The sequence below is a fragment of the Vulpes lagopus genome, chromosome 1 (assembly GCF_018345385.1).
Source record: "Vulpes lagopus strain Blue_001 chromosome 1, ASM1834538v1, whole genome shotgun sequence".
NCBI lineage: Eukaryota > Metazoa > Chordata > Mammalia > Carnivora > Canidae > Vulpes > Vulpes lagopus.
The window spans coordinates 45,358,218-45,386,105 of NC_054824.1; the positions used below are offsets into that span (position 1 = coordinate 45,358,218).

The 27,888-nt window shown below is 34.0% G+C and overlaps 1 protein-coding gene across 1 annotated transcript in view; it reads left to right on the top strand.

The window, feature by feature from the left end:
• EYS (eyes shut homolog) overlaps positions 1–27,888 on the top strand; it is a 1,534,343-nt gene that overhangs the window by 1,036,799 nt on the left and 469,656 nt on the right. The window contains exon 27 of the mRNA XM_041742712.1: positions 1,769–1,881. Within this exon, the coding sequence (XP_041598646.1) occupies positions 1,769–1,881 (113 nt within the window). The remainder of the gene's footprint in view (positions 1–1,768; positions 1,882–27,888) is intronic.

The window sequence follows — 27,888 nt, forward strand, 5'->3', positions numbered from 1 at the left end:
TTTTAACCCATAATATGTGAATGAGATTTGAATCATAAAATTCTATTAAGCATCATATAGAGTAATCATAGAACCATTTTCTTTTAAAGCATTTTTCATAGCTTTGTATATATTTAAAAAGCTGTACCTTTCTCCATATTTCTCATCCTCCTAAGTAATAAGGATCTTCATGAACAGAGAAAAAAATATATTTAAATATGCACATATATTGTGCTACTTTTGAGCTATATTAAAGTATAACATTCATAATCATTACCATCAATAGCATTTTTCCAAGACTATTTAGGTTTTTAATTTTAAAACTATAAACTGTATATTCAGAAATTTATGATGTTCAGAAGAGGCATATGTAAATTTTACATTAAAATTTATAAACTATATTTATATATACCTGTGATAAAATGCAAATTAAAGTTAAAAACAAAAAGAATAATAAACTCCTTTAAAACGTTAAGCTAACAATATTTTTCCCTTCTGCAACATGTAAGAGCCAAGTATCTGTTTTCTATGGAATGAACTGACTTCTTTGTAAACTTGCTGTGTGAAATATTGTTTTGTTTTCTAGTCAGTCATTTTTGAGGGTTGACAGAGTGTTGTTTGTTGAGAGGGTTTGTAGAACATTTGTGTTTATATCAGAAAGCAGAGAAAATATTTAAAGGTTTTTAAACCAAGAATCTCAGTTAAAAGATGAGATAAAATAAATTCACCCTAAAATTTCTAAGCTAGACAAAGACTTCCTTCCTTCCATCCTTTTTAATATTACACTCAATGAGAAGCCAAGTCTTGAAAATGCAAATAGTGCTTATTTTTAATTCAAAAATCAAGATAGGCAATTTATTTTTCAATGTACAAATTCAGTGACTATCTTGCTCATAATTTGGTCCATCTTAGCTTGAAATTTTTAATAGTATCAAGAACATAACAGAAAACAGAACCTTAAATAAATACTCATATCTAACTATTAAACTCTGAGCTGTGCCCCTTTTACTTTTTATTAACTTCTCTTTTTCACATTAATCTAAACTTGTGTAGGCATAGAACTAATAGAATAGTATTGTATGTTCACAGTGAGTAAAATGAGAAGTCTTATGTCTGTTTATCTTTAAGAAGTTTTATTTGTTCAACAAAACAAATGCTTTCCAATGTCCTTATTTTTTTTTTAAATTTTGGCCCTTTGGCAATCTTTCTAGTTGTTAGTTTTGGCCCAAGTTATTCCTAAAGAGGATAGGCCACACAACTTTACACAAAGGCATGTAGAATCCATCAGGGCTGCGGGATGTCACAGATATTCATAGTTTACTATGTTTCCTTTGACAACAGAAAGAGAAAGTTTTCTTGATGCTTTGACAGCTGTGTATGGGGCAAGGTAACTAATGTTTGAAAGAAAAAGTACACGGAACAGAAGCAAAAGATGGAAACGTATAATCCATCGATGTGGAGAATGAGGAGGATGAGGGTATTAGATTTTCTCCCATGTTTCAGCTATAATTCACTATAATAATGAAATTTTTTCCTTATTCATATGTAAGTGAATCATACAGTGATAAGATCTACAGATTCCAAGTAACTTTTGATTATGATAGTATTCTTTTATACTCATTTTTGGAATTATGTTTAGCAAAAGAGTTGAATTACTTTCTACCAATATATTGAATAAATCAACCTTGCAGTCTGATTGACTAGTTTACAGCAAGAATAATATATTAAAGAAAATAATGTAAAATTCTCTCTCACTTTCCCCTTCCCTCCTTTTCTCCCTCCATCTCAGATTTCTGGACCAGTTGAGAATTTTACTGGCTGCATCAAAGTTATAGAAATCAATAACCTGGAATCTTTCATCCCATCCAAGGCAGTGAAAAAAATTCGTGTGGATAATTGCAGGTAAAATCCACTAATGATTTTTTAAGTACTTGTTTGAATAACTACACCGAAAGGTAACATTTCAATTTGATATTATCTAATCAGGCACAGACTGCATTTCCTTCACTTTGATGTTTTTTCATACTTACACATTTTACTTTTTTTTTTACAGACTATAGAATATTTAAACTATATCCTAATTAAGTTGGACCGTTTATTTATAGTGAGTTTCAGCTTTGTGCTACGTAAAGATACATCATGTCTACCAACAAATGATCAGTTAGTCTTGATCAGAAAATATCATCTGAGCACTGGGTGTTATACTATATGTTGGCAAATTGAATTTAAAGAGAAAAAGAAAATATCATCTGTCGAGGTGTTTAAATTATAAGCATGCTGACGGTCATGCATGTGGGTTATTGTTCAGAGTGCTAAAATGTTTCTTTTAAAATGTCACTTTAAAAATTGTCATTGTGCTTAAATTTCCATTATTAGAGGCATTTCTTTTGGATAACCTGTGTCTGGCTACAGAACTATCTGTACGTGTGGTGGGGGATAGGATGAAGGTGAAGTAGAGAGATGGCACATTCGACACAGTGTTAGGCATTCATGCCATTGGTATGGATTGGTTAAAAAAACAAATTTCCCTGACAATTAAGAAAAAAGGATCACCAAAGAAACAAACAATCCAATCATGAAATGGGCAAAAGACATGAAGAGAAATCTCACAGAGGAAGACATGGACATGGCCAACAAGCACATGAGAAAATGCTCTGCATCACTTGCCATCAGGGAAATACAAATCAAAACCACAATGAGATACCACCTCACACCAGTGAGAATGGGGAAAATTAACAAGGCAGGAAACAACAAATGTTGGAGAGGATGCGGAGAAAAGGGAACCCTCTTACACTGTTGGTGGGAATGTGAACTGGTGCAGCCACTCTGGAAAACTGTGTGGAGGTGCCTCAAAGAGTTAAAAATAGACCTGCCCTACGACCCAGCAATTGCACTGTTGGGGATTTACCCCAAAGATTCAGATGCAATGAAACGTCGGGACACCTGCACCCCGATGTTTCTATCAGCAATGGCCACAATAGCCAAACTGTGGAAGGAGCCTCGGTGTCCATCGAAAGATGAATGGATAAAGAAGATGTGGTCTATGTATACAATGGAATATTACTCAGCATTAGAAACGACAAATACCCACCATTTGCTTCAACGTGGATGGAACTGGAGGGTATTATGCTGAGTGAAGTAAGTCAATCGGAGAAGGACAAACAGTGTATGTTCTCATTCATTTGGGGAATATGAATAATAGTGAAAGGGAATATAAAGGAAGGGAGAAGAAATGTTGGGAAATATCAGGAAGGGAGACAGAACATAAAGACTCCTAACTCGGGGAAACGAACTAGGGGTGGTGGAAGAGGAGGAGGGCGGGTGTTGGAGGGGAATGGGTGACGGGCCCTGAGGTGGACACTTGACGGGATGAGCACTGGGTGTTTTTCTGTATGTTGGTAAATTGAACACCAATAAAAATTAATTAAAAAAAAGTAAATAAAAATAAAAAAAAGAAAAAAAGAAAAAAGGATCACCTAGGAGCTTTATGGTCCATTGGAAAGGGTTCACACAGGTTAGATAGGATAGCATGGTGTGGCAGGATGTTTGATCACAGGACAGCATAAAAGCCTGTTTGTCAACAGCAGAAACACATTGATTGATTCCACCAAGAAGATTTTGAATTATTGAAATCCTTCTGTGTAATGTGGTCCAAGAGAAATAACCAGTCACACAGTGACTGTTCTTAAGGAGTTTATAGCATAGTAGAGAAGATTTTGATGAAATATAAAAATAAATATATAAAAAGGAAGTGTACTTTGGGGGAAAAAACACACACAAAAGGCTATGAGAACTTTACATATTTGAATATCATCAAGTTGATTACCTTCACAGTTTGAGGGGGTTGTGTATATTAAAAAATGAAATACTTTAGAAGGTAAAAGGATAATTCACTCCCCGATGTTTCAACTTTAGGCTGTACATTTATTTTTTTTTTATATTTTAAAAGATTCTATGTATTTATTCATGAGACACAGAGAGAGGTGGAGACACAGGCAGAAGGAGAAGCAGACTCCCTGTAGGGAGCCCGATGTGGGACTCGATCCCAAGACCCCGGGATCACGCCCTGAGCCAAAGGCAGATGCTCAACCACCAAGCCACCCAGGCATCCCTAGGCTCTACATTTAAAATGTATTTGTGGCACATATCATACAGTGGTAGACAGGGTGCTTATTTTGTTTGTGTTTTGTTTTTACTCAAATAAAATCTTAATATCTTACATTATATACAATAGATAGGTTCCATCAATTTTAATGTGAATAAAGTACTCGTAAGTCCTTATATTTTACCACTTATTTCTAACTTTTAAAAAAATTGTCTCCAAAAAAATTATTAAACTCTTAGATATTTTACTGTCTCCTCTCTCTGTTAAATAATCAGTTTGCAACTGATAGTTAAATGAATAATGAGCAATTACTAGGTAGTAAATCCATTGAAAAGGATATAATCTGGGCAGCCTGGGTAGCTCAGAGGTTTAGTGCTGCCTCCAGCCCAGGGCGTGATCCTGGAGACCCAGGATCAAGTCCCATGTCAGGCTCTCTGCATGGAGCCTGCTTCTCTCTCTCTCTCTCTCTCTCTCTCTCTCTCTCTCTCTCTCTCGGTGTGTGTGTGTGTCTCATGAATAAATAAATAAAACCTTTAAAAAAAAGAAAAAGAAAATCCTTTGATAATATATATAACCATCTGCTAATGAAGCAATTGAAAAAATTTTCTCTTTTAATTTTATAAAAGTTGGGCACACTTAACTTTTGTTTGTAAGAATAAGTATAAAACTGGAACTCCTGGGTAGCTCAGTCAGTTGGGTGCCTGCCTTTGGCTCTGGTCATGGTATTATGGTCTCGGGGTCCTGGGAATAGAGCCCTGCATCTGGCTTCCTGCTCAGTAGGGAGCCTGCTTCTCCCTCTCCCTCTGCCGCTCCCCTGCTTGCTCTCTCTCTCTCTCTCTCTCTCTCTCTCTGTAAAATAAATAAATAACATCTTTTTTAAAAAGAATAAATATAAAACAAAAGCAGAAAGTCCCTGTGTAGCCTCAGCTACTTGCAAGCCAATTCTAAACCGTTTCTTGATCTCTCTTCTATAGAAGTCCTATTTTATTGACCTCCAATGCTATTAATTTGACCTTAATTTTGTTAATACTGTGTATGACTTAATGCTCCTAATGATACTATACCTCCCTATTATATCCAGCACAGCTGTATACATATGAGAGGCATTTTGCTGGTTATTAGGGGTAGGGCAAGCAGAGACTATTAAATTTCTCTGAACATTTACTCTGTTTCTCTCACTAACCCCTGTCATCACTTCATTTCATTTAGAATTACCTCTCTTAAGAGAGGCATCATATAAATGGGTGACAGGCACTGAGTGGGGCACTTGACGGGATGAGCACTGGGTGTTATTCTGTATGTTGGCAAATTGAACATCAATAAAAAATAAATTTATTATTAACAAAAAAGAGAGAGAGAGAGGCATTATACTAGATTGGTCTAGAATGCAATTTTCAAAGCCTAATTCTGCAAATAATTGGCCATATGACACCAAGTGGAGTTTAAAAGTTCCCCATTCCTCAATCTTATCTGTGAAATCAGAAAAATAATTCTTGCCTCATAATGTAAAGAAGATAAAATTGGACTCTCTTCTTTGTTAAAAGCTCAGTGGCATTGGCCTTCGTTGCCAAATTTGCTACCATCTTCAGAAAAATGTATCTTCTAGTTCCTATTCCAGAACCCTCTCTTCCCTCTCCCTGCCACCTTCATCCACAGGTCTGGCTTCTTCTCAATATTTAGACTGCAGCTTTACTCTGACCTCTCTGAGGAGCTTTCCTAGATGACCCAAAATGAAATGACCCCCCATCCATGTCTCCTACTCATTATTTCCATATTCTTTTTTATTCTTAATGAGAGCTAACACTATTTGAATATGTTTATTTATTAGTCCATAGGTTTCTTTTATGACTCTCTTTACCATAATGTGTGCTTCTTGTGGGCATGGACTCTATAAATCTCTTTCACTGCTATTTCCTCAAGGCCTGGAGTAGTAGATGCTAAAAAATTTGCTATATAAAGTGTCTTTTGATTTGACTATGATTATTTCTTCACACAAATTTTTATTATGAAATTTTTTTTAGATTCACGCCTTATGTAGAGTGACTCTCAAACTTTTTGGTCTTTGGACTCTTAAAAAGAATGCTGTTGTTGTTGGCCACAAAGAGCTTTCTTAATGTGTAATATATTTATCAGTATTTACCTTATTAGAAATAAAAACTAAAGAAGTTGAAATATATTCATTTAACTCATAAAATAAAAATACAAATTCATAATATATTAATATAATATGGAATAGCATATATTTATGGAAAATAACTATATGTATTAAAACAAATAAAAATGATGTTAAGAGTGGCAATGTTTCACATTTTTCCAAATATATTTATTGTCAGACTTCATGAAGACATCTGGATACTTACATGTGTTTCTGTATTCAATCTGTACGATAATTATTCTGCTGAAATAGTTGAAGAAATTCTGGCATCATGTATATGTATTTAGAAATAATAATATTTTAATAACCTTTTTAGCTAATTAGTAATACTCTTTTCAATATTGTACCAAAACTTGGTAAGTAATGGTTTCTTAAAGGCTAGCTGCAATGTGGAATGTGAAACCTGATGACCAATGAACCTCTTATATTCTGTTAAATTAAAATCCATTTTTCTTTTTCCCATTTTGATTGGATCTCTTACCCATGCACAATTTTGTACTGTCACTTGGAAAATATCGGTTTCTTGAGTTATTCACCTATCACAAATGTCAACACATATCAATGTAAAATATTTAAAAATCCTATCTGTGACTAATATGTATTATTAATTAATAATATATATTATTTTATTTTTCCCATATGTGTATTTTTTTGAGAAAGAGAGAGAAAGGAGGGGCAGAAGAAGAAGGAGAGAATGTTAAGCAGGCTCTCTGATCAGAACAGAGCCCAACATGGGGGCTCATTCTTACAATCCTGGGATCATAATCTGAGCCAAAACCATGAGTCAGAGGCCCAACTGACTTAGCCACCCAGGCACCCCTCCTATACATTTTAATAGTCATCTACATTTACTTTACCTATATTCTTAATAAGTAAATAGTATATACCTCAGGCACAGGACTACTATCATCATATATTGGCTTATGTCTTATGTTCAGAATATGGAAGACTGATCTTTTAGGCTCCATAGACAGATATCAATATAATATGACATCAGGAACAGCTAAATCAGTTTTCTCCCTCTAGTTTTCTGCTGCAGAGAAGCACAGAGATATGATCTGATGATACTCTGAATAGCCTTCTTAAAAATAGTAAAACATTGGAAAACAAGGAAATGGGTATTTAAAGGGATGAAAAATATGATGAAATTACTTACAAGTCAGTTGAAAACAATGAAATACATGTATATCTATCTATATGGATAGATCTTAAAACATACCATTGAGTGAGAAAAAATAGCTATAGCAACATACCATTTCTGTTGACTTATGAATCTGTCTTATATACAACCGACTTAACCTTTATTACACATTCTCATATTTCTCCATGTAATACTCTAGATTATTTGTACCTTGTCTCTTAAATAATTACGATTTCTGAAGTAATGTGTTGTATAAGGAGGAGAAGAATTCAAACAGAAGAAATGATTTTTAAAAACCAAACTGTCGGAGATCATTTTCCACTTTTTAATTCTTTATTCACAAATTATCTCAACAGGACATTGTAGTATCATTAAATCAAACACTATTAGCCTTCAAAATGGTGTAAGTTATAAAGTATATAGCATGCTGTTGTAAATTTGTGGTCACAATATAGAATCCTACTTTTAATAAAATATCTGATATAAATGTTTTATTAGTAAAAGACTAAGGTATAGAGTTTCACGCTCTAGTAATACATCAGTGCTATTTGTTTCTTTTTACAAAATAAGCATCCACTATCATTTTCAAGTAAATAATATGAACCTTCAAAACAAAATGTAAAAGCAAAATTTGATTACTCAGAAATGGGAGTCCAAAGTTCATCATTTTATTCATTCAAATAATATAGTCAAATTATACCTAAAATGAAACAAGAGAAATGAGGTAAATTACAATTTTCTCTAGGTTTTAATCATTCGAATACTTGTCTATGACAATGTACTGTGAGATTGATATAATCTTGGCCTCCTAGAGACATGGTCATCATTTACATGTGAAGACCAGATTATGGACAGGAGCTGAAATTGTAGTTTCATGTTTATTCTATTTTGTGTATTTGAGACTGAAGCAGAGAGGACTTTCTACATGAAGCCGAATTTATCATAGATGTTGGAATTCTATTTTGAGTATGCCTTGACATGGCTACCTTTTGCAACTGCCAGCTTAGTATAATGTTTTTGAAACAGCTAATTTATGCCATGAATTGCTGATTCCCATGACAAGAACAGTACCATAGGAGACCTGCCTTCAGAAAATTTTGTTAGTATCTACCAGGCTGTGTGAAAATAGACCATACAGTGGCAGCCAACAGCAACATTATTAAATAAACAAAATAATAAATATTTTATTTCTGTATTTTTCATTTTTTAAGACTTAGAGTCTAGTAAAACTGAGTTGACAGTTTGATGGATTCATATGTGTTTGCATTTATTTCTTTTCTACTATATATTATTGCTTCACTTCTCTCATTATTGTATTTGGTTCCATTTTTCATTTCTGTTATCTTCTATGGGTTTATTCCTTATGACTTTTGTTATATGTGTCATTGTCCACTTGACACCTTGTAGGAAATATTCTGTCAGCATTAAAATATTTTTAAAATCTTACTACTTGGGGCATCTGGGTGGCTCAGTCAGTCAAGCATCTGCCTTCAACTCAGGTCATGATCCCAGGGTCCTGAGATCAAGCTGTGAGTCATCAGAGCTCCCTGCTCACTAAGGAGCCTGCTTCTCCCTCTCCCCTTGCCCCATTCCCCTGATTTGCGTGCTCTGTCTCTTGCACTGTCTCTGTCTCTTTCTCAAATAAGTAAATAAAATCTTTTTAAAAATTAAAAATCTTACTATTTAATTTATACCCTTAAAATCTATTTTTTATTATTTTTAAAGATCTTATAAAATTTTATGTCTACAGTGTACAATATGGTTATTTAACATACATATACATAGTGAAATGACTACCATAGTCAAACTCATTAACATATCCATATCCTCACACAGTTACCATTTGTTCTAATGGTGAGACCACCTGAAATCTAGTCTCATAGCAAATCTCCAGTATTTAATACAGTATTATTAACTATGATCATTTTGTATATTAGATCTCTGTATAAATTGCACAACTCTAGTCCTACAGAATTTCAATTCTATACCCTTTAGCCAACATCTCCCCATCACCCTTCACCTTCCTGAACCTGGTAACTCTCTGCTTCTATATATTTGACTCTTTGATCTCTCTATATAAGTGAGATCATGCAATTTTTTCTTTCTACATGTAGCTTATTTCACTTAGCATAATGTCTTCTACATTCATCCATTTTGTCACAAATGTCAGGATCTCCTTCTTGTTTGAGGCTTAATATTCTATTATGCATATATACCACAGTTTCTTTACCCATTCATTGAGGGCCTTTTTGATTGTTTCCATGTTTTGGCTGCTGTGAATAATGCTTCAATGAGTACAGAAGCGCAGATACCTCTTCAAGTTACTGATCTCATTTCCTTTGCATATATACCCAAAAGAAGGATGCTGGATCATATGGTAATTTTCTTTTTAGTTTTTTGAGTGACCTCCATACAGTGTTCTGTTAGTAGCTATACCAATTTACATTCCCACAGCAGTGTACAGAGCTCTCTTTTCTTCATATCCCTGCCAGTATTTGCTATCATTTTTTCCCTCCCTCCCTCCCTCTCTCTTTCTCTCTTTCTTCTTTCTTGTATTTATTTTTTCTTTCTTTCTTTTCTATTCTTTTCTTTTCTTTCATAATTTAACATGTATGAAGTGATACCTCATTATGGTTGAAATTTGCATTTTTCTGATGATTACTGTTGTTGAGCCTCTTTTCATATATCTGTTGGCCATTTATATACCTCTTTGGAAAAAAATGTATTCCTTTGACCATTTTTAAATTGGATTGTCTTTTAGCTATTGGGCCAAATGAATTTCTTATATGTTTTGAATATTAACTTCTTATCAGACATATGGTTTATGGATGTTTTCTTCCAGTCCATGGGTTGCATTTTCATTTTGTTGATGGAAACTTCCTTTGCTTTGCAGAAGCTTTTTTTTTTTTTTAATATAGTCACAGTCCCACTTTTGCATTTTTTTGCTTTTTTTGCCTGAGGTTTTCAGTGTCATCCAAAAAAATCATTACTGAGGTCAATGTCAGAGAGCTTTTCCCTATGTTTTCTTCTAGGAGTTTGATAGTTTCAGGTCTTCCATTTAAGTTTTTAATCCAGTTTAAACTGATTTTTATTTTTAACACCAGATAAGAGTCCAGTTTCAGTCTTTTGCATGTGGGTATCTAGTTTTCCTAACACCATTTATTAAACTTCACTTAAAATATGAAGATTTTAAGTGATGGGCAGCGCGATGGCTCAGTCAGTTATGCATCTGCCTTCCACTCTGGTTGTGATCCCAGGATCCTAGAATCAAGCCTCTCACGTCAGACTCCCTGCTTAGTAAGAACTCTGCTTGACCCTCTCCCTCTGCTCATTCATTCTCTCGCTCTCTCTTTCTCTCCCTCTCTCCCCCCCTCTCTTGAATAAATAAGTAAAATCTTTAAATATGTAGATTTACATAGAAGATGTATTAAGTATTTAAAAGATGATGAAATCAGCCATGTCAAATATTTTAATCCTGCAATATTTGGAATTAAGGCTTTAGTGGAAACTGATTTATAAATTTATGCTACAGAAAGTGTTTTAGCTATATTTTAATCAAATTCCATATTTCTACATGAAGGAAAATATTTAGATTATATACTTGTATACTTGAAAAATGTATGTATCTTCTCAGACAGCTTTGTTTCCCATATATCAGACATTTTTGTTTGTTTTTGCTTTTAATTTGTATTTCTCTTGGAAACGTAGGATAAAAAATACACACACACACACACACACACACACACACTTGGAAATAGGTCTTTTTTATTTCTGAATTATTCAAACCCAAGAAGAATTATCAGATCATTTATTTTGAAATTTTTGATATCTTAAATCTATTTCACAATATTTAAAAATATTTTCTTCTCTAGAATTCCATAGTGGGCTTAATTACATATATCAGAATTCTTATGATTTGGGTATGGCAGGATGTCCCTAATCTATATGGATAGAGTTTATTTATTAATAAATGTGGGCAAAGAATAGACACATAAATTCCCAAGTAGCTGTGTTTTATTCTAGAACTAATAAATGTGTAATTGAAGTCTTCAACTTTATACACACCTAAGGAAATTAATTACACTTGTGGACATAACGTATTATTTGGCCACTCCTCAAGTACAGCAATAGAGTGACCAGTTTTGTGGAATTCTAATTTCCTGATGTATCTGAAAATTACTTAAGTCCATTGAATGTTGCTTCTGTCCTCCCCATGATGACAAGGGAACGTGTGTTTAAATGCATAGCTTTTATTAAACTCTTTTTAGTTGAATTTTTCAAGTGAACTGACACCTTGATGTTACTTAAACTCTAATTCTAAAGCTTGGAGCAAACAAGTAGAAAGGGAAGAACAATAGGTCTGGAACCACACACTGAATGCTGGTTGTGCCACTTAATATCTCTGTGACCTAATTCTTCATTATAAACAATGATAATGATAACAATCTTGGCTATGGAATGTTGCTGTAAGAGATTGATGATTTAATATATACTTTTAAAAGATTCTCTTAATGGTGTCAAATTCCTAATATACACTTTATTATTACTAGCCTAGCTATTGTTGTTATTGTAATTGTCATTTGTTCTTCCTCAAATAAAAGGTTAACATAGTCTTTTTTTCCTAAATTTTTTCCAAAGAATAATGAACACAAAATTTGAAGGTTGGAGTTCAGGGAAAAGGGGTCAGGTATTTCAGAGAATAGCATAGCAATACAAGAATATGAAACATTGCCCATCCTTCATCTTAAAAATCCCTTGACCATTCCAACCTCAGACATTTCTTTTTTTTTAATAAATTTATTTTTTATTGGTGTTCAATTTACCAACATAGAGAATAACACCCAGTGCTCATCCCGTCAAGTGCCCAAGTGCCCCCCTGAGTGCCCGTCACCCATTCACCCCCACCCCCCGCCCTCCTCCCCTTCCACCACCCCTAGTTCGTTTCTCAGAGTTAGGAGTCTTTATGTTCTGTCTCCCTTTCTGATATTTCCCACACATTTCTTCTCCCTTCCCTTATATTCCCTTTCACTATTATTTATATTCCCCAAATGAATGAGAACATACACTGTTTGTCCTTCTCCGATTGACTTACTTCACTCAGCATAATACCCTCCAGTTCCATCCACGTTGAAGCAAAAGGTGGGTATTTGTCATTTCTAATGGCTGAGTAATATTCCATTGTATACATAAACCACATCTTCTTTATCCATTCATCTTTCTATGGACACCGAGGCTCCTTCCACAGTTTGGCTATTGTGGACATTGCTGCTATAAATATATATGCCCCGAATGTGGGAGCTGCCAACCTCAGACATTTCTTAAAGATCTGCTCTTGGCCTCAATCTCAACCTTAATAGAAATTATGCGTCCTCCCTAGAATCTAACCCCTAACCCCTCGCTCTCTAGAAACTCAATGTAACTTTTCCCTATCATATTAAAAAGAACAATTAACTTTCATAATATTGTTTTTTCTTTTTTTTAATTTCTGGACCATGCCCTAGGGCCTGTATTTTCACAATTAAATGTTCTACTGTAGTATTTCACAAACTAAAGGCAATTCTTTCTCTAAAAGTAATTTAAAATGTTTTTTTCTATTGCACAGAGTTCATCACAAATACACTTAATATGCTTCCACTATAAAAGCATTGCTTCTGTTCTATTACACAGACAGAAACTAGAGAGCTTAACTACTAGCTTTTTTGGAAATGGGTTTGATTTAAGCTGGTATATTTTTATGGCAGAGGAATTAATCAGAACTATCAAGTTTCAGAGTTCAGCTCTGCTTCTTATTGTCAGTATAACCTTCTCATAGTTATTTAACCTCTCTCTACTTCAGTTTTTTTACCTGTAAAATAAGGACAATAATAATTGTATCATAGAGTTGGCATGAGGATTGAATGAAATTGTGTATAAACAATGCACTTAACACAGTGACACAGGAGGTGCATCCATTTTGGTAACTACCATAATTAACCATCTGTAGATACGTTTATTTGACCATATTCCCTATCAGCTAAGAGAATAGTTATCTAAGAAGAATAATGTTTTCCATGAGAAGTTCAAATGTACTACCCTCTTTTTTTAAAGAAGTATCTAGTTTTTTTCCCCCCATACAAAAGAATACACTAAAATAAATAAAAACTAAATACAAAGACACTGAAGAGCAAAGTACAAATATAGAATTCTAGATTTTGTTATACTATAAATTGTATTTATTTCCATTCCAATTTAACTTTTTTATTTGGCATAAGCTTTTTAACTAAAATATATTTTCATTTCCCTGCACTGTAGAACTTTTGCAGTATTCTATTCCTGTCTCATTCACATCTTTGTGCATTACATACTTTCCTTGACAATTGAAAGATATCAATATTTATATTTTAAAGTCTATTTTAATACTTAGGAAATGAAACATTCAAGAGAAAGAAGGTATTTTATTTTTGCAGTGAAATGTGTGTAGTTGGGTTTTACATATAGAAATATAATCGTATCTGTTAGAATTTAATATGAATCTTTTTCAAATGCTACTATTTGAGGTTCTGGTAATATGTAACGCATGTGGTTATTATGAAAAGTAGAAACATTCATTTGGGAATAATAGAATTCATGTTAGTGTTCATGATTAATGATGGTTCACAAAAACTCTCATATGTTCAAAACTGGTGAGTCAGATAAGGTGAGACTTCAGTGCCTGGAGGCTTCTAAATACTGTGCTATGTTTCAGACATATTTTATTCTCAGTCTCTGCTTTTGGTATTAATCGATGGCCACCTTCCAAATGCTTGCCATTGCTTTCAGAATAAAAGTTAAATTCACTGCTAGCTTTGCAACAGAACAGTTTATGCACCCCCTCCATAATATAGAATTGCCTCATAGAAACAGTTGCACATCCAAGAACAAACTTGCTCAGTCCCCTCCACCCACTCTTGCATCTAGGTAAGACTACTGAGCTAGGCCTCATCCATGAGATGTGAGCTGAAGGAAAATAACTGATTTCTGGCATATGAATTTTAAGAAGGGCATTAGTTATCTTTTTTTTTTTATTAGTTATCTTTTATTGGCTGAGGAGTACTTGAAAGATCTGACATGATTGAAGCTTCTAAAGTCTAGAAAAGCTGACCATTTCCAGAACCTCTCCCCCTAAATAATTAAGAACATATAATGCTGCGAGAAACACAGGCTCATTAAGATACATTAGCAAAATATATGAACTAGGCCATACAGCAAAGATAAATTGAAAAGATGCTTTATGTCCTACACCCATATTGTTCAGATGACATCAAGTAGTGTAAGTTAAGTAGCTGCCATTAATGGTTTAAGAGGAGAAGAAAAACAAACAAAACAAAAAAATAAAGCCAGCTTGAGAACTTTGACAAGGAAAGATCATAATTCATATTGTTACAAACAGACTAAATGCAAATAGATCAGTGCTTTTTAAATTTTAATGGAAATACATTGCCAAGAAAACCACAAGCCTGAATTAAAAACAACAAACCCCTATAACTATAAAATATCTCTTGGTCCCCAAATTTCTATTTTTATTTATTTATTTATTTAGGTCCCAAAATTTATACCAACATGAAGCACTATGTGAAAGCTCTGCCTTCCTCTACCCAGAGCCTATTTCAGATAAGACCAGAGAGCTGGGTGAGACCTAATGAATGGGAAGGTTGTTTTCCAAGAAAATCAGTCTAATCAAGGAATTCTCTATAGTGCCAGGCAGAAGGTGTCACAATCAATGACTTAGCTGCTTTTTGTCATTGCTACATTCCCATGCTTCGCTCTGCATGGGCATTTTTTACAATTATGCTGTTCCTATTCCATCTGCTTATATTATTTTTATTTATCTGTGTATGTTATTATTACTAAGCGTAGGAATCACATTTGAATTTGTAGCTCTCTAGACCTTTAAGAAGCCACAGGCAGATTGAGTAATAAGGACTGGATATTAGTCCAGTGCTATTGGACTAGCTATTAGCTAGTCCAATGATTAGCCAAAATCAATGACTTTGAGTTGGATGCACTGACTAGATGAGATTGTGTGCCCTGTCTTTTGGGAAGGGGCTGGGTATATTCGATACAAAAGAGAAGGACATACATAGATACGTAGTAGTCAGAGAAGCAGCCTAAGAAGAGATATAGCTAGCTGTCAAACAAAGTAATGTAGAGCTTTTACTAAAGGCAGAAGCTAAGAGAGGGACCTCCTTTTCCAGACACCTTGCAACTAGGTTGGAGGTCAACAAATGGTAACCACAGGCAAAATTCAGCTCACTACCTTGCAAGACACAGGAACGGAGTAAATTTTTTGGCATTTTTAAACAGTTGGAAATTATATTTAAAAAAATATATTTTGGGGCACTGGGTGGCTCAGTGGTTGAATGTCTGCCTTTGGTTCAGGTCGTGATCCTGGGGTCCTGGGATTGAGTCCTGCATCAGGCTCCCACAGGGAGCCTGCTTCTCCCTTTACCCGTGTCTCTGCCTCTTTCTGTGTCTCTCATGAATAAATAAATAAAATATTTTTAAATAAGAAGAATATTTTGTGATATATACAAATTAAATGAAATTTTAATTTCAGTGCTCATGAATAAAGTTTTACTAGAACATAGCCACACCCAATCATTTGTGTATTATCTTTGGCTACTTTCAAGCTTGTAACCACAAAATTGTGTAGTTGTGACTGAAATACATGGCCCACAAAGCTTAAAATATTATTATCTGGCTCTTTACAGAAAAAGTTTGTCAATGCATGTTATTTAGAAGAAATGATGGCCAGATTTAGCTACTGAGTTTCAAGCAGATTAAGGAAGAAAAGAAGACAAGAATGACTCCTAGGATTTTTGCCGAAGTGTCAGGGTAAAAATGGATAACATCAGCATCTGTCACCAACAGAGAAGCAAATTTTGGTGGTTTCCCAGCCTGGATTTCTCATATGCTACTACTTTTTTAAAGAATGCAATTCCAAAGATCACAAGAGAGGGAAAAAGAGTGAAATAGAGCTTAAATATGGGATGTGTTAGCAGGCTGGATACTACTTGGCAATCATTGAACTGGTGGTTCAGTCTCACTGGATTCTTAGAAATCAAATAAATGACTATCTCTCATGGCAGTCCTTCCAAGGGAGGGTGGGAGAATTTGTTCAGCAGTATCTAGGACTGGAAAGAGTGACACCAGGTCACTCACCTAGAAGCAGGTAAAGATAAGAGGATCTTAAATGGTACATATAAGTGTCTTATATAAACAGTGACACAAAAATTTCCGTTTGGAACATGGAGAATTTTAACTCCTGCATGAATAAGCTTCTTATACATATGTACCACAGACTTATATAAGGGAGTCTGTGACTTAGGATAATGATCTGATCTGAATTAAAAATGTAAGTTTAGGAATATACAAAAATTACAGATAAAACCATAAAACTGAATAAAGACATCCAAGGAAAGTTTTCAGAGTGAGAAGAGCAGTGGGCCAAATACAAAGATCTGAGTACCATCTACTTTTTACATTTGTCAGTCTAGGAAGCACCTGAGAAAGATGACTCTTTGGAGGGTCGTCAACTGTTCATAGTTCTTCCTGGAACAGAATTTAATATATCAGTGATATAGTGTTCTTCACAAGTGTTTGGTTTACCAGGAATGCTTTGATTTTCATCCTTATTTGGGGACAGATCAGTTCACTCATTCATTCAATTACTCAAAAATTTGTTAAAGCTCCTGCTGAGTATTTGGGACTCAGTGATGAGCTTCCCAAGTATGGTCACTGATTCCATGGGACTTTCAGTGGTCTTACCTCATACCAGCAGTGGAGATTCCAAAAGTTCACTATAACCCCGGCTGTGATAATATGGTATTTTTCAAGTCTATTATTAATCCTGAGATATATTGTTCAAGGTATGGAAGATATTCAAGATTATCACATTCTTTTTAAAATGATGCCATATTTTCTACTCAAAATACATAGGTTAGCATTTTGGAGATTTGTGAGCACTGTTGGTGGCCATATCATTTTATGACACCCAAGAAGGGCCAATCCCTCTACATTGCTCTTTTGCTAACACTGGAAATAATGGAATTTCTGAAGGTAATCCTCTTGTTACCTAATCCTCTTGCTAGCTATTCTGATGATATATTAGCTATACTGAAATATGATTTAATTTCACTTATTACATAGTTTAAAGAATATACAGCATTTGGGCAACCCAGGTGGCTCAGAAGTTTAGCACTGCCTTCAGCCTAGGGCGTGACCCTGGAGACCCAGGATTGAGTCCCACATCAGGCTCCCTGCATGGAGCCTGCTTCTCCCTCTGCCTGTGTCTCTACCCATCTCTCTCTTTCTGTTTCTCTCATGAATGAATGAATGAATGAATAAATAAATAAATAAATAAATCTTAAAAAAAGAATATACAGTATTCAGTCCTTGTCATTGTTATATATATCACATTCATTTTTACATTCTAGTAATTATTGCTAAAACTTTCAAATGATAAAATTCTAAGCATTAAATATAGCATAGTTTTAATATCTTGTAAAAGCTTTATTTGTGTGAAAATAAGGATATATAAAATCGTATCACATGAACATGTTTTTGAACAAAACTTTCTGAATGGTACATGGATTATTTTATGACTGATATTGGAGAACAACTGCATAGTCCCCTTCTGGCTGTAATTGGATGAGTAGCTAAAGGCAGTGGTTTAATTAAAGCAAGTAAGAATAAAAAATGTCTGGCTTTTCAGTGTTACTCTTCATGTACACAGTTTTAACTTCTATTTGATCACGGAGCTTTGGCACTAGCTTTTGTTTTTTCAATTATTTAAAAATGAAAACAAAGTTCAAGGCCTCATTTTCTCTATAAGCTCTTCATATCTCATCAATATTCCAACATTTCTAGATTTTGCACTGGAAAGACTCCCATTTTGTACCAGATGGTATTAATATATAATACAGAAAACTAGAAAAAATATTGTAAGCATATAAAGAAGAATTCAACAATGAAAAACTGATGGAAATATTTTTTCTTTTTTTATAATAAATTTATTTTTTATTGTTCAATTTACCAACATAGAGAATAACACCCAGTGCTCATCCCGTCAAGTGCCCCCCTCAGTGCCCGTCACCCATTCACCCCCACTCCCCGCCCTCCTCCCCTTCCACCACCCCTAGTCTTCCCAGAGTCTTTCTGTTCTGTCTCCCTTTCTGATATTTCCTATGGGAATATAAATAATAGTGAAAGGGAATATAAGGGAAGGGAGAAGAAATGTGTGATGGTAATATTTAATCGAAGTTGGGCCTATATATAAGTGGGAAGGTACTAATAATGTCAAATGAGGGGTACTTGTCTGGTTCAATTGGTAGAGTATGTGACTCTTGATCCTGGAGTAGTGAATTCAATCCCCTGTTGGTTGTTGAGCTTACTTTAAAAAATGTCAAATGATACACATATTAAATCTTGTTCCCAAAATGATAAAGTGGTAATAAAAATATTATATTTCCTTTTATATTTATAGATCTCAAATCAAACAGCATATTAAAACCTGCTTTGACAGTGTGATGGACAAGATGATTTAAGATTGTTTTCCATTTCAAAAATCCCTTATTCATATATAACACGTTTTACTTTTTTGAAGATTCCACAATATTAATGCAAAGCAGAGCAGCTAGAAGTGGTTCCAATTTTTTATATTTGCCTTTGTCACATTTAGCCATAGTTACATCAGTATTTCTATTTATATTAAAGTTTAAACTCCTTCAACTCCATCTTGACTTCAGGATAAAATTCACGCCCTTTGGCAAGGCCTGTAATGTTCTCCTTTGCCATTTCCCAGTATTCCAGAATTTGAGTTACAGCAGTTGTAGAGGTAAGACATCTGAGATGTAGCCAGGTTTAACTGGGATGTATAGGCTATGAATCTAACTGGGAAAGGAGAGTCACATTTGTTCAGATCCCACTATATTGCCAACAGAGCGCTAAATACCATGTTTGCATTGAAATTATGTATGTGGAACATTATTATTTCTCCATCTTAACAGATGAGAAAAGTGAAGAGAAGTTTAGATAAGCATATCCAAAAGCATACAGCTGCTATAAGGTAGAACTATTATTTCACAGCTTATGAGCTCCTTCTAAGAGAATAGAGATGACAAACTTTGGTTATCTCTTCCCCAGGCAGATTCATCATCCATTTATTCATTCGTTTGTCCATTCATTCTATAAATATTTCAGAGCACTCACTGGGTTTCAGGATGTGTTCTAGGCTCTGGGAATACATTGTGAAATAAATGACGTCCCTGCCACCACATAACTAATATTCTAGTAGAAAAGATGAACAGTGAACCAATAACTGAATATGGCTTAACTGTTGTAGTTAGGCCATATATGTAAAAGGCAAAATAAGGAATCATGGAAATTGATTCTTCTCTTGCCTATATAATTAGTTTAGTTAGGGTAAGAAAGGTATTTCTGAAGAGGAAGTGCTTGAGAAAACACGTGAATCAAATGAGGGATCTAGCCAGGAAAATATTTTGGGAGTTATATTTTAGGCAAGGTAACCTGCTAGTACAAAAGTCCTTAAGCAAGAATGAAGCTGGTATATCCCAGTAACATAAAAACTGTTACTGGAGCAGAAGTAGACAATAAAATGTGTGATAGAATATGAGATCAGATAATTCCTGGAGAATTGATAGTCCATTTTAAAGACTTCTAATTTCCATTTAAGTGACTAGAAGATAGAGTTTTAAACAGTAAAGAGTTATGATTGTGTGTGTGTGTGTGCGTGTGTGTGTATGCAAAATGTATGTGATTCTGGCTACTGTGGTAAACATATTGTAAGATGAGAGTAAAATTAGGAAAGCTATTTTGTCACCATGAAAATGGTGAGAAATCATTGGATTTGTGATATTCTTAAAAATGTAGAAGCAAGAGACTTACTGATGGATTGAATGGTAGTAAAGCAGATCAAAAGAAAGTTTTCTCAATAGCTCAGGAATAAGATGATGATGATCAGGTGTTGTTCAAGTTAGTATGGCTCAGTAAGTTCACCCCCAGGACAGGCCAGTGTGGAACAATCACTTAGCATGTTTAGAATTTTATGGGTCAGAAATTCCAACAGAATACAACAACAGTAGCTCGTTCCTCCTCATAGTATTTAGAAAGGGGGACTTGCAGCCGGCAACTGGAATGGAGTCATCTACAGGCATATTCACTCACATGTCTAGAGATTGATTCTAATTTGATTGTAGAGCAGGTTTTTTTTTTTTTATTTTTTTTTATTTTTTTTTAGAGCAGGTTTTTAAATTAGTATTAATACCTATTCTAAGTATAAAATGATTTTTTTTTTATATTTCACTAGGGCTTTTTCTTCACTTTATTTTTTTAAAGATTTTATGTATTTATTCATGAGAGACACAGAGCACAAGAGAGAGAGGCAGAGACACAGGCAGAGGGAGAAGCAGGCTCCATGCAGGGAGCCAGATGTGGGACTCGATCCCGAGTCTCCAGGATCACACCCTGGGCTGAAGGCGGCGCTAAACCGCTGAGCCACCCGGGCTGCCCTTCACTTTGCTTTAAATGTTGGATTTCTGTGAGAACATACAGATTTCCTCCAAATTGGAAGCATCAGACATGGAAAAGAGAGGCCATTGCAGAATTGCTGTTTGAGTATATTTTAAACCCTGTTCCAAAATCTTCTCCGCTAAAAATGATTATCAGTTTATTACTCTCCAAGTCAATCTATACAGGTGGGCAATCCCAATCTCTATCCGCCAATTGGCTAATTGAAATAAATTGAATGAGGCAGTGTATATGATGGGCTCATTTATTTCATATTACATCTTACTGATTTTTAGAAGTACAAGTTTGTGTGCCAACCCAGACATCAAGATAGAAATATACCCCCTTAGTTAATAAATATGTCCATTATCATGTACAATCATATTCCATTTTCTCATCCTTGTCCTTTTATGCAGTCAGTAAATACCATCAACTATATCTCCTAAATATGTCTCAGAAATGTCCCCTCTATACTATATTCAAGGTCAGTGCCTTAAATCAGGATTATTGTGCAAAATCTCCACTCAATCTGCTATATTGGCCTCCTGAATCCTTCCTTCCTTATTCTATATTGCTATTAATCAGTCTATATTGACAGTTATGCCATATATTATCAGTGATTAATGAAAAAAATCCATATTATTCATATGGTTGTATATTATTGCTTTTATGATCTATCCACGAACTAGATAATGACCAGATGTTACCTTAGTCTAAATAGAACCCCAATTTTAACTTAAAAGATTTTTGCCTATTGCAAGTCACCTCTGTTTGGCTTGAAAATGTCAAATTAACTTTTCTTAATGCTTTAACAGTGAGAGATAGTTGACCTAAACTTGCATATAGGTTTTAAAATTTCTGTTAACCTTCAATATAAATACTTGCATATCCTGACTTGGGGTTTCATTTAATTTACAGATTTTATTGAGTATTCATAATCCATATATAATAGTTTAAATGATAAAATTAATTTCTCAAGATATATTTTTTTTAATTAACATTTATTGGTGTTCAATTTACCAACATACAGAAAAACACCCAGTGCTCATCCTGTCAAGTGTCCACCTCAAGATATATTTTTAAATATACTTTTAAAATCTGTGAGACTGCTGATCTTGACTTTTGTATTTGACTCTCACCTTGACAGTCCTCATTTCCCATAGTTTAGTACTATAAATGTGGTTACTTACCTTTGGGATTATTTCGAACTGTCACTGTTTTTGAGGTTCTTCATTTTTAAAAGATGCCTTAAGTCATAGAGTTTATATAATATTACAGAGCCTTCTGGTAGAGATTAACTGAATATAGCAATAGCAGAGCTAATTACAAGATTACAGTCTCCGGAAACCAACTGTGCCATTTTTGTTTTTTATTTTGAATTTTAAGGCAGAATACTTTCAATAATTCCATAACAGTAACATATATTGTCCTTCATTAGACCTTGACAGAAAAAGTTAATAAAAACACTCCTATCCACAACCATAGTTAGTTGCTGCAGAAAGACAGATATTCTTACCAACAAAAGAAACATTCATTTCCAAAAACTGCATATAAATATTTTACACAGTTACCTAATTTTCTCAAAGTTTAAATTGATTATAAATAGTTTATGTGCTTTTTCTGTATCTGAAACCTGCAGAACTCCTTAATGAAATCTTGCTTAAGCCTTCGTCAATAAACCGAACATGATGCACAGTACAGCAGTGCCCCCTAGAGCTGGATAACTTTACAAATTAACATTTTCTAGGTGTTTCATTTGATTACTTCAGAAGCAGTGATTAATGTTCATAGGATTTGTTTCCTATAATCTAGAGAATAATGCAATGGTGACTAGAGAATTATATTTATAGCTGTTAAAATTTTATTTTTTATAAATCTGTTCTGCCGGTGTTGTGTACAAATAGGACCATCTGTAGGAACTCACTCAGAGTTTTCCTTAAAGCATGTGATTGAGATTTTTCTTGATTCCCAGTTATGAATAAAGTCACACAACTAAAAATCTGACTTAAAAATTCTTCAACACTATTAGAGTATTTATAATATATTTTAAGTATCTTATATGTAGCCTATTCCAGAAGTCATAGGATAATAGAATTACTAAAATAGAAAATACATTAAAAATCATCTAGACCAACACGTTCATTTCTTCATCTGGGTGAGGATAATCTGCTTGCCTGCAGTCACACAATATGGTTCCAATAAAACCAAAGCAGTGTGTTTGTGCACAGAATAATCACTAACTAAAAATTTTAAAGCCAATCTTGCACTTGATAGTATATTCATTTATATCAGTAATGATAAATATCTTCCTAAATTCCTGTATGCTTTTTACTATTTAAGAGTAAACCTTTACAACATTTCTACCAACAGGGCCATCATTTAGAATAAACTGCAGTTGACACATAAGAGACACACAGTATGAAAAAACTACAGTTTCGACAAATGAGAGAGAAACAATGTGATTTGTGTAACTCCTAGAAGTTAGAAGAATGTCATAATTGGGGAAAAGTTGTAAATCTTTTCTTTATTTGCATACTGCTGTAACCAGTGGATCATGTCCTAGTTTCTAGAGGCCCAAAGAAATAACGAATCAAAGCCAGTAAGTGATTAAATCCAGGCCCAAATAGCTTCAGTTTTTTAATTTGATAGTTGTAAAACATGAACTATATTCCAAAATATGGGAGTCTTCAAACCTTACAATAGGAATACAAGCCACTTAGATTATAGAGAAAGCAAGAATGAAAAGAAGGACAAAGGGATGAAAAGCATAGAAGATTAAAGACGAACAACATGCCCCTTCTCGCTGTGGTAGGAGAGAGTAGTTTGAATCTAGGAAAGAACAAAAATACTTCTTCAGCATTATGATTCCTAAGGAGTAGTTACTAGTTGGGAAAATAAACAACCACTCATCCTTCCTGATCATGCCTTGAAGTACAGTACCATGTACCTGGAAATGAGATACTCCCAAACTATAAGAACTGTTGCAGGGAGCCATGTCCCTGCTATCTTCCCTAAGGCAGCTAGCCCTCATTTTCTTCCTGCTTTTATAGGCAGAGACAGGTCTCTAGTGGACCATGAGAAGTAGCTATAGTAAATAGGAACTTGCTAATGTTCACGTATGTGGCCTTTCCCCTTAACTCTCACTGTGAATTTTCTGTTAAGGAAAAAAAAAAAAGATATCTATTTGTTTTGGCTTCAGGCTGATGTATAAACTTCATGCTTGTGTTAAAATGCTATCTTTTCCCCATGGGTACCAGCAGTGTGTATATATCACAGAAATTCTTCTTGCAGAGCAAAACCAGCAGCTTTTTTTTTTCATAAAATTATCTTGAGTCATTAATATTTCTTTGTATTTAGTATATTTTTGAAAGCAAAAACTAATAGAAGTGTGTGAAGTTACTGGTAGTGTTGCTTATTTTTTTAATTTCTGATTTTACTAAAAGCAAAAACAAATTATTTAGCATAAGTTAATTGGAAAGTTAAAAGGCAAGCATAAAGATTTGGAAGATGGCAATAGATTGTTAGGAACTTGTTTTTTTTTTGTGATAGTAAAGATGTATTAGGAAAAGATTTTGGCATGCTTTATTAAACCTTCTGACAATTTTGAAAGCAGGGCACTATTAAAAAGACATTTTTTAAGGGTGCCTGGGTAGCTCAGTCAGTTAAGTGGCTGACTCTTGGTTTCTACTCAGGTCATGATATCAGGGTCCTGGGATCCAGCCCCTTGCATCAGGCTTCAATCTCAGCGGGGAGACTGCTTGAGATTCTTTCTCTCCTCTGTCCCTCTCCACCACACACACACTCTCTCTCTCCTCCTCACTGTCTCTCTCTCTCTCTCTCTCTCTCTCTCAAAATGAGTAAATAAATCTTTTTTTAGAAAGAAATTTTTTAAAAAGACAGTCAGGGAATGACATTTTAATATGCAGATCGTCAAGAATAATTTGAATTTTTAAACAGTGAAATATTTTAATGATATATATTTTTTGTTTTCTAAGTTAAGGAAATAAAGTTTAATTTTTTTCCTTGGATTGGACATTTTAAAGAGGTTTCTTATTAAATGAAGAGGTTCTCCTAAAATCTACAACTTCTGCATTCTATTGTTTTACATAAAACTAAGAGGTAGACTAATCATTGCCATATATTCAGATCTTTTAAAGTACCCTTTTTCAAATAAGAAGGAACAATTTTGTTGCTAAAATGCTTCTTAAAAACATTTGATTGAAAGACATTTTACTAATATATGATGTTGGTCGTATTTCAAGTGTAATATGATACAAATATATTCGCTTACAAGTGTAATATACTGCAAATGACATTCATGAATTGGTGAGTACTTAGCAGTTGTATAGCTAAACATTCCACCTAATTCAGAAATGGTCTCTAAAGTACCTTTGACAGGTGGTCATCCAGACTCTGCTTAAAGATTTGATGTGGATTTTACTACCTCATAAGGCAGCCAATTACGTTTTTCAAATACTATAAGAGTTATAGTGCTGTTATGCTGAAATCTCCAACTACATCTTCTCTGATTTAGTGTAATTGTTTTCTACATACAAACCTTTCATTTCTTTAAGGATAATTAAACCTGTACTAAGTATTTTCAAGCCAAGTTTCAGTAATTTCTAGTCTCATATCATATGATTTCTCAATGTTCTATCATTTTTTCTCTTCTGGACTAATGCAGTTCATCATTTATTATTTAACTTTGGCCCCAACAACCAAACTTTTTCAAATGTGATCTGAAAAATATGAATTAGAATGGATGCTATTTGCTCAGAATTCAGTCTGAGACTGCATTAGAATGTTTGAGGTAATCCAAACATTTTGTTTCCCCATTCTCCATGATTATTCAGTGTATAAACATTTATATTTGCAAGTTGTTTCAGTACCTGGAGGTATATTTGACTGGCATTTTAATTCTGCTTTATGATGTATGGGATAAACTTTCCATTTGCAAGTCATTCTCCTTGAAAGGTAGATGTTGTATAATTATATTTTCTCTCTGGAGTCCATTAATATTACCTCATCTACCCAATCACTAGAGGAGGCCCTCCCACCCATTTCTTCTTTCCCTCTATGTAGAAAATAAATCCTCTTACACTATGAGTAGTTTATAAACCTCAGCTCTTTTTGTTTTTTTTTCTCTTAGAAGTTTAAGTGACATTAGTGTGCATACATACCTTTTGTGATTAGTTCTTCTTTGTACAGTCAAATTAATTTTTTCATTGGAATCATTTGAAGCAGGGCTGTCAGGCTATTTGAGGATCCCTCTTTACATTCCATATATGACACCGAAAGTGTATTGAGTGTGATGTGTTCAACACTCCTGTGCAAAGTGCAATAAGGTGTTCCATAAAACTACTTATGAAAATCCCATGATTTGTATTTGGCAGACAGATGTTTTAATAAGAGAATTTATGTTCAGTTCAGTAAATGAGTAAGTCCTCAATGATTTATGTGTGAACAAGATAAACTTTGGAATGTTCCAATGGCAAGTATTAATAGGTGCCAACTGTGGTCATAGAAATATCTCAAAAATGCTAACATGGACTATATCACATTAATTTATATAGATACTGAGAAAAACTACCTCAATAAATTAGCTGTCATATGTTTTCATCAATTCCAATTTTTAACTTGATTTATGGAATTGTTTGACATTTTAGAGAATATTTTCAAAATTAATTCTAATTTTAAAATAGTTAAAATCATTTAATTCCTAGAAAATAAAAGGAACAAACCTATTGAGGTCAGATCTAGGTTTTCACAATAAAACTCTATTACTATACAGGAGTATATGTCTTCCTGCCTTCTCTGGTAAGAAAGTATCATACCTCATGAACCAATTTTGTTTTAGTGTTTCAGGTCTTCAAAATAGTGCATATAATGACACATACACTTTCATCACTGCTGAATTTTTTGAAATCTGCTTTGTTTTTACATATATTAATAGGCTAATAATGTACCTTGCTCAGTCTCTCTGAATATTTTCGTAACTTCTCATTCAGTGAATTCATCATGGCTTCAATTTAAGTTCACAGTAGCAATCCTCCTCATTGCTCCTGGACTTATTTAATAATTAAAAATAATTATATGATTTAGGTTGAATTAAGGTAAATTTTTTGTATACATTAAGTTTGAACTGTGATGGAACTGATTGCTGTGGTAAAATTGGAATAATTGCCAGAGTAAAATGGTAATAACAGCAATTCTAATTTATAATTCATTTATGCAGGGAAATGGTAAAGAGTGAGGATGCCTTTCCAAGAATATAGTTGACCTATATCTAATTACGGAAGGCTTTCAAGGGTACAAAATTATATTGGTTGAATGCTTAGTTAAGTATTTTTAGAAGCTTAGCACTTAGGCAACAATAAATCTTCTGTCTGGTAATCAAACTATCAACCACAAAATCAACACAAAACAAGTTCAAGGTGTATCTAAGGACCACAGCTAACCTTAAAATATTCAAAAGAAAGGAAAAATATCTTTATCTTGATTATTCCAAGAGTGTAAAGGCATTTTCAAGGGCAATGTTCTATTAGAAAGATAAGAAACTACAGTTCATTAAAAATTAACAGTGCAATTGAAGTGTATCTATTAAAGTAATAAGCTTCAAAAGAATGAGAAATGTGTGTTCGTGGTTTACTCTGGTTCTGTCAAACTGTAGATAATCTAGAATAGAGATTGAATGTTTCCTCCAATCAAATGAAAATCTCCAGGTCTAGATGCCCTTAAATATAGACTTATATGCATCCCCCATCCAGACATTTAAGACCTTAAACATAAATAAACAAAATGTTAAAAAGAAAACCCCATCAGAACTTAAATTATGGATTAACACCAATTGCATACTACTTATGTTAAAAAATATGTGCAGATGTTATTTGAATTAAACTAAAAGAGAATGCTTCCTGGGATGCCTGGGTGGCTCAGCGGTTGGGCGCCTGCCTTAGGCCCAGG